Below are 8,562 nucleotides of genomic sequence, written 5' to 3'. Positions count from 1 at the left end.
CACAGGCAGAGGGAGAAGCAGGCTCCACGCAGGGAGCCCGACGTGGGACTTGATCCCGGGTCTCCAGGATCACGCCCTGGCAGAAGGCGGCGCCAAACCGCCGAGCCACCGGGTCTGCCCCCCAGTTCCTTAACAGCTGCGCCCGCATACAGTCACCAGGCCTTCTCAAGCTGTGGCTGGACTGCCACGCACGCGGTTTCTTGACTGACTCCCAGAGTATCTAAGCAAGTTTCAATCGCCCACTAGGGAGTGGGCGGGGTCCCTGGGCCACGTTAAGATGCAACTGGCGCGTTCACATCACTCTGAAAATAGCTTTGAAACTGACGAACCGGGATCCTGGGCTGCTCACTCCGCAGGCCTCGGGAGCGGGCGTCAAAGCCAGGTTTTGCGGTCGTCTCGCCTCAGCTGCGACCCGGCGACCACAATTACAGGTGCTCGGTAGGGACCCTTCCGTGCCCGACAACCCGGAAGTGCCTGACCACGCCTACCCACTGCGCCTGCGCGAGGCGCCCCTCCCGCGAGCGAGGAGACTGGCGCTGGGCCTGCCGGGAGGCTCGTCGCGCCTGCGCGGAGGGCCCCTGGCGTGCTGCGTCGTTACTTTTGAAACGAGTGGCGGGGAACTTCCGTTGGAGGCTGTGGCGTCGCCGTCCGCCGGGCAGCAGCGCGCTCCCTCGTCCCTAGGCCTGGCCATGGCGCTGCAGCTCTCCCGGGAGCAAGGCATCACCCTGCGCGGGAGCGCCGAAATCGTGGCCGAGTTCTTCTGTAAGTCCCCCTTGCGCAGGCCAGAGGGCGGGGAGAGCTGAGGCCAGGCCGCCCTGGAGGCCCGGCCCGGCCCGGCCACGGAGGCGGAGGCGGGGTCGGGGTCGGCTCTCTTTGCTCCAGCGCCCGCAGGGCTGGAGAATCTAATCTAGGAGGAGGCGGATGCAGGCGCCACCCCCGGGCGCCTCGCTCCTGGTGGAGCAGGAAGCCCAGGTGCTGCCGAGGCCTGCCTGGCGCTGCGGCCCCTCCACCAGCAGCCTTGCTTTATTTTTTTTTTAATTTTTTAAATTAATTAATTAATGATAGAGAGAGAGAGAGGCAGAAACACAGGCAGAGGGAGAAGCAGGCTCCATGCACCGGGAGCCCGATGTGGACTGGGAGCCCGACGTGGGATTCGATCCCGGGTCTCCAGGATCGCGCCCTGGGCCAAAGGCAGGCGCTAAACCGCTGCGCCACCAGGGATCCCAGCAGCCTTGCTTTAAACGGCGGATCCGACACGCTTCCCAGCCCGCCCCAGCCCCACGCCTACGCCCACCCCGAGCGGGGTGGGGCCCCAGTATATCTTGAATAGCCCTTCCACCAAGCTTTGATCCCGGTACTGACGGCTATGGACTAGATTTAGGAAACTCTGTCCTGGACCAGGCCATGTTTGTACCCTCTGATGGAATCTGGTAGGAGAAGAGGAGGGAAAAGTGAGGGAGAGGCTTGCTTTGGAACATTGGACCGGTTAATCAGTTGCTAATCCAGACGCAAAAGCCTATTTCGACACCCTGTGATCACATAACCTGAATTGGGGCTTGCATTACCGTGAGCTTGTAGTTCTACTTTGACACTAGGTTAATGCAGTTTGGCATTTTTAGTTCCGCATAAACGCAGGTATCGTGTTCTTTTTACTTAGAAGCAACATTTTTAAGGATTTTCAGTGGCACTTTTCACTTACTCTGCTTTCAGCAAGACACCCACAAATGCACGTTTAGGCTTTTTCAGTTTGATACCAGGAATGAAACCGCAGCCACATCTAAATAGGTTTTATTTTCCAGAGTTGCAAAGTGAAAATGACTTTAACATTCCTTTTGTTTTCAGCATTTGGCATCAACAGCATTTTATATCAGCGTGGCATATATCCATCTGAAACCTTTACCAGAGTGCAGAAATACGGACTCACCTTGCTTGTAACAACTGATCCTGAGCTCATGAAATACCTAAATAATGTAGTGGAACAACTGAAAGGTATTTAATTGTTGAAAACCATTTTGAGTTTTGCAGGCTTTCTTGGACCCGTACTTTCTGGCATCTTGGTGTTCATTTTTCAGCGCTATACAAAGAGGTGTAAAACACTGCAATTTCAAATACAGTGATTCTCAATCGGAAGGAAGCAAATAATAAGTTGAAAGAAAGTCCACTCTTCCCTACCACATTTTGAGTGGGCTAAATACTTTGATGTTAGAAATCTGATCTGGCTTCACAAAACAATCTCTATCAACTCCCTTTGAAGTGATTTTTGCAGTTCGTGTAGCCAGGTGGAACAAGTTGGAATTTTACATAACTATGATGATGTTTATTATTGGAGAGAAATCCACTATATATTTTTAACATGATATATTTTCTATAGCTGCCTAGAGTTTAAAACCATCATTATTTTAAGATAAAATGAAATTGAATCCAGCCTGGGAACTAAACTTAAAAAAATAAAAAATACTACTAATAGAGTACCCAATAAAGTTTTTTAATGTCTTACTGTCTTCAATTGTCTTTGTTAAAATCCTGCCTGTAAGTTAGCCATTTCTATCTGAACACTCACTGTTTTTTCTTAGCTCAAGAAATTACTGAATACTTGTTGAATGAATACTTGTTCTCCATCTATTCTTTTTTTCCCCCCATCTTTTTCTCTACTTAGGATTCTCACTTCTAATTTTTCTGTGTTATAGGATGTTTCTCCCTGGCTCCTCATTTGACCTTCCAAAACTAGTTCCAAAAAAAATTACAGTAATTTTTTTTTTTAATTCCTGAGTCATATATATATTTTCTGTTTCAAGGGGCTTTATTTTTTAAATTCTATTAATCATATTTTTATCATCTTCAGGGCTAAATCACCCAGGGCTATACTCAGATTACTTAGCCTGAAACATAGAAGTAACTAAGAATCTATGTCACCTTAATTTGATGAAGAAGCAAGCCCTGCCTAAGCTACTGATTTTAGGTTGTCTCCTTTAAGACTACACTGATGACATTTCACCTCAGTTGTATGTGAGTTGTATGTGAATTTAACCTTCCGATTTAATTTGTCCCTTTTAGTTAGAATGGAGGAATTGCTCTTCTTAGAGGCAAATTGTTCGATCTCTTTGAATCCCCATCACTCTAGCCTTCCTAAGGACTTTACCCTAGTTCTTCTCTGGTATTTCTGACTTCTTTGTTTTGAGATATTTTCATTGGTTTCATCTGTCTTCAGTTTTAAAAGAAAAAAATTTCCACACACCCCAGATCTTTAAGTGACTACCCAATCTCTTCCTTTTCAGAGCAAAATTGAGAAAAAGTTGATTTTTGTCAAGGGGTCAGCAAGACTGACCGCCCATATCCAGCAAGTGGCCTATTTTTGTACTACCTGCAAACTAAGAATATTTTCAGATTTTTAAAAGCTAGTTTTTAAAAGACTACACAAGAGACCTAGGTGGCCCACAAGCCCTAAATATTACAAGATTGTTTTTGTCTCTTGAAAAAAAACAACTGTGTATTCTTGAGTATATTATCCCAAGTTCCAAGATTAATTCAGGGCTCATTATGAGGCCCTCTTATTATAATCTCTAAGATGATTTCTGACACATACATAACTTCACTAACAATCTTTGTGTAGTTGACTCACAAGCATACATCCAACCCAAGTCTTCTCTTTGCTCATATAGTAAGTGGCTCCCTTGATATCCACATGTGGCTATCCTAGTGATACTTGAAAACTAAATGTAAGGGGGTCCTGGCTGGCTCAGTCAGTAGAGCATGCAACTCTTGATCTTGGGTTGTTAGTTCCAGCTCCACATTGGGTGTGGATATTACTTAGAAATAAAACCTTAGGGCAGCCCGGGTGGCTCAGCGGTTTAGCGCTGCCTTCAGCCCAGGGCATGATCCTGAAGACCTGGGATCGAGTCCCACATCAGGCTCCTGCATGGAGCCAGCTTCTCCCTCTGCCTGTGTCTCTGCCTCTCTCTCTCTCTCTCTCTCTCTCTCTCTCTGTCTCTCATGAATAAATACATAAAATCTTAAAAAAAAATGAAGAAAAAGAAAACCTTTAAAAAAAACTGTAAGCATCATGTCTCATTTCCATTCTCTTTCTCTCAGTGAACGGATCAACCTTCCAACCAGTGGTATAAACCAGAAAGTTGGGAACTATCCCTGAGTATTTCCTCTTCCTTAGTTTCATTAGTATCCAATAAATCTTAACAATTTTAACCACGAAATCTCTGGACTCTACCTATACTTATCTATCTCTACCAATTTATCCTTCTATAAGCCTTCAGTACCTCTTGCTTGAGGTAATCATTTAGCATCCCTAGATCCTCTCTTCCACTCTACTTTCCACACATCGCAGGCAAAAGTATAGTCTGAAATATAAGTTTAATCACATCACACCCTATACAAAGTAATGACTTCCCTGGTTCTTGAAGTATAAGTTCTTTAATTTAGTCCATGTGGCCTTGTGTGGTCTGACCCCTATGTATCTTGTACAAACCGACCTTGTTCATTCTCCCTTTGTATTACCCTTTCAATCCTCTGGTCAGATACTTTTCGCTTTTCAGTATTTAAGACCTGTACATTTTCTGTATCCTTTTGCATATTTAATGGTATTTATTTAGAATTGAAGTCGAGTGAGAATTCCCGGAGTCAGATTTTCCTATATTCTCTCATTGGATCACATACTGTACCTTCTTAGCATTTATTACAATTAAAATTTTACATTTATTACTGCAGTGATTAGGTTAATGCTCATCTTCTGCAGTTTACCTTGGATTAGAGTATACTGCATGTTCACTACTCTGTCCTTAGCATTCAGTATCTGGTACAGATACTGAGAATTGAAAAACAGGAGCTAGGTTATTATGAGGCAAGTTTTCTGTACAGGTTGGAGGAGTTCCAAAATACCAGTGGTAGGAATTTGCTAAGGATAGAAAGTGAGACCTGGGAAGAGAGTTACTTTGTAATGCAGTGAACCAAAAAAGATGCCTTGTTATGCATTGCAGATTGGTTATACAAGTGTTCAGTTCAGAAACTGGTGGTAGTCATCTCAAATATTGAAAGCGGTGAAGTCCTTGAAAGGTGGCAGTTTGATATTGAGTGCGACAAGACTGCAAAAGATGACAAGTAAGTATGAATTAAATTGCTTCCACTTTCATAGATTTTTTTTCCCAAACTTGTTTTCTTGAGTAAATGAGTTCTAACTATATTGAAATAGTTTTGTATAAGGTAGTTTGTTTCTAAATATGTTAGATTCGATCTTTCATCTCCCGTGGAGAAGAATTAGACTCACAAACTGTGCTCACAAAAGAGTTGTGCCTATTATGGACTTGTATAGTGTACTTTTAACATAATTGCCCTTAGTCTAAAATCCATAAATTTCAACCTTTAGTATTTATGGTGCTATATGTAAGCTACACATGATATATTAGGTGGGCCATTTAATGAATTGTGTCAAGGTACTTTTAACCGTGAAGTATTATCCTAGACTTTCTACTAGCTTATTTTGCAGCTCTACTGTATTTCATTTAATGCTATGAACTTCCTAAGACACTCTTAACTGAAGTTCTTAGGTCCTCTGGATGGGAAATGCCCCTCATTATATGCTAATTCTTAGCATTGTCCTAGGCATGCTTACCTGTAAACTCAGAACTCTCTCATAATGAAATGTAGTTCCTGAAGCCTTTGGTCTATTTTAGAAAGTGTTTAATTATAAAAATAACTTGATATAACATCTTATTTGAAGCACTACAGAATTAGACATTTAGGTATTACTAAAAATGCCAAAATGATTATGCCAATTAAAGATCTTAGGTACTACTTGTTATCTTTGTTTTACAATATGCTGAATGTTTCCTGACTTGAAGCACTTGGCAGGTTTTCTAGTCATCTGTTATTTAATGACCTGATACTAAGAAAGTGATACTAAGAAAGTGAGACCTGGGAAGAGACTGGAAGAGCAGTCTTAAATACTGGAATAATAAATGAAATTATAATCGTTTTTTTAAAAACTCCTTTTGAATGCATTACTTAATTTGAGTTTTGAAGCATTTAATCAAACAATCTTACCAGTGTTTTAAATAACTTGTTAAAACTTAAAATGAATCAACTCATTTGGTTTCCTCGGTAGCACACCCAGAGAAAAGTCTCAGAAGGCTATCCAGGATGAGATCCGCTCCGTAATCCGACAGATCACAGCTACCGTGACGTTTCTGCCACTGTTGGAAGTCTCTTGTAAGTATTATATGACTTCACGTTGGTTCAGATTTGTTGTGGAAAGACTAAGCTATTACTTTAAGAACAGTTTTGTTGAATTTTTTTCTTAATTATCCATGTCATGGTATACAAGTGAGAAAAACGTCATGAATCTAAAGTAATGCTGGTTGCATTTTATTTACAAGTGCTGAAAAGGGAAAGAATGAAAGTTTTCTACAGTACTCCTGAATATTTTGATGTAATTTCTTCCATTTTATTTTCTACACAATTCCTTGTATATAATTAAGACTTACAGGTATAACTGTGTCTTTCTTTTCTAGCTTAGTTACTCCTTGATTCATCAGATATACCCTAAATGCCTACTGTATGCCTGACACGGTACTGGGCATTGGGATACAATGGTCACAGAACCAAGATGTTCTCTTTCTCTGGCTTAGATTCATGCTGTCTCATGATTAATTATATACTTTCTGCAAATATCTTTAATGGCTTTTCTCTTTGAAGAAAAAAAAAGTTTTTCTTTTTCGAGTTTTTCATTAAGTAAAAAGGAGTACAGTATTTTCTGTACTAAAATTTCCATTGAAGAAAAGCAATTAGCTAATATAACTGATTAGAGATCAAGCTAAACTAGCTTTTCTGACATGATAGGTGGCTCATATGTGAGGGAGACAGGAAGGATAGTTGTACCTTTCAAAAAATAATTGTACTTTAATGATCTTATCCCCAATTCAGGTTCATTTGACCTACTGATTTATACAGACAAAGATTTGGTTGTACCTGAAAAATGGGAAGAGTCGGGACCACAGTTTATTACCAATTCTGAGGAAGTCCGTCTTCGTTCATTTACTACTACTATCCACAAAGTAAATAGCATGGTGGCCTATAAAATTCCCACGAATGACTGAGGATGAGATAAGGACAGTGATGTACTTGTAGTTCTCAGATGCAGTTTTCCTGAAACCAAGTCAACTATAGTTGATAAATTTTGTTTCACTGGTTAATTTTTAGACTGGGAAAACTTAACATTATACATCTATTGAACTGTGCATAATTGTTCCATTTTTTTGTTACCTGTATGACTTTATACAGGGTTGGCATAAATTATTGCATGTTGTTCAAAAGGGAACTAGCAGATCACATCAGCATTGTTGTCAATTCCTTGAAAGTGGTAACTGTAGATGGATAACTTTTGCCATAAAGCTAAATGCCTTCTTAAATCAGACCTTTTGGTCAAGTACTTTGACTCTGGAATATAGGCAGGGAGATATTAAATGTAAAATACAGTAAAAGAAGTCTGAATATTGAGAGTCTTTGTTTAGATTCTGAAATTATCTAATGATAATCTGCAAGTAATGAAAAATTGCTCATAATAGGTCTCTGCCATTTATTTTATTTGTATATTTTCCATATTGAAAACATTTCCAATTATTTGATTTTAATTTGTTGTAGAACTCGAACCTACAAAGCTATGTATATTGCCACTGTTTAAATTCCTGTGATACAGAACTCTTAAATTTTTTTTATGTTTTATAAAATCAAGCTTTAAATCATGGTGAAATAAAGTTAAATATGTATGTTTAAAATTTGTCTTAAAATATGTTTATATTGGTGTGGTATTAACACATACAATAGAATGGATTCAGTATAGCAAATAATATCTTGTGCCTACCAAGGCCTAAAGATACAAACTTGAATAAATCTGGAGGTACTTTCAATTTAGTGGACAAGCTTTGATTATATCCCTTTAATCTTATAACCTTAGACTTAAAATAAGCATCATTCTCTGTATAAAATAATACATGTCATTTGGAATTAATTGATTTTAGCATATAGTGCACTGTAGAACTTTTCTATGCTCTTATCCTTATTGCCAGGCTAGCTTATTTTTTAAGGATCAGTTTAAGGCAAACTTCTGAAGTCTTTTCTAATCTCTATTCTAAATGTTACCTTGTTTTGTAATTAAGTGCTTAGTATCAGACACTGTTCTAAGTTTTTTATATGAGTTAACTCATTAACCTTCACTATAAAGTAAAAACACATAGCCTGTATCACTCATTCAGAAATTACAAAGTGAGCACCTGTAAAAGTGCCAAGTATTAGGATGAATGAAACAAAGTCCTGGTTTTTCTGAAGCTTGAGATATGGAGAGGAAAATAGATGGCAAGCTTCCAGGCAGTTACTACACAGGTTTATCTCATTATGTATTTGTCTTTGTTTTTTCGCCTGAGTAATCTGATCTCTCTGATCCAGTTGCCTGCTTGTTAAGAATAAAGGGCAATTCTCTCATTGCAAGACAAATAAGTGCCAGTATTTGATGACAGGTATAGTGAATGCTATTGTGAAAGCCCATTGCCTTGAGAATTG

At 39.9% G+C, this 8,562-nt stretch overlaps 1 protein-coding gene across 1 annotated transcript; it reads left to right on the top strand.

Annotated features, from left to right (window-relative positions):
* The first annotated feature begins 564 nt into the window (after positions 1 to 564).
* LOC140629884 (mitotic spindle assembly checkpoint protein MAD2A) lies at positions 565 to 7,781 on the top strand. Its single transcript, XM_072819367.1, has 5 exons — positions 565 to 762; positions 1,843 to 1,989; positions 4,989 to 5,109; positions 6,113 to 6,216; positions 6,931 to 7,781. The coding sequence occupies exons 1-5, from the start codon at positions 690 to 692 to the stop codon at positions 7,101 to 7,103; spliced, it is 618 nt and encodes a 205-aa protein (XP_072675468.1). The 5' UTR covers positions 565 to 689; the 3' UTR covers positions 7,104 to 7,781.
* The last annotated feature ends 781 nt before the right edge of the window (positions 7,782 to 8,562 follow it).

This window comes from Canis lupus, unplaced genomic scaffold (genome assembly GCF_048164855.1).
Source record: "Canis lupus baileyi unplaced genomic scaffold, mCanLup2.hap1 Scaffold_321, whole genome shotgun sequence".
In the NCBI taxonomy this organism is placed as follows: domain Eukaryota; kingdom Metazoa; phylum Chordata; class Mammalia; order Carnivora; family Canidae; genus Canis; species Canis lupus.
This window is presented reverse-complemented; position numbering and strand designations above follow the sequence as displayed.

Excerpts from the sequence above, each read along its gene's own strand:
- LOC140629884 (XM_072819367.1), top strand. The coding sequence starts at position 690 with ATGGCGCTGCAGCTCTCCCGGGAGCAAGGCATCACCCTGCGCGGGAGC. Across the intron at positions 763-1,842 it reads AATCGTGGCCGAGTTCTTCT|CATTTGGCATCAACAGCATT; the intron begins GTAAGTCCCCCT and ends TTTTGTTTTCAG. Across the intron at positions 6,217-6,930 it reads GCCACTGTTGGAAGTCTCTT|GTTCATTTGACCTACTGATT; the intron begins GTAAGTATTATA and ends TCCCCAATTCAG.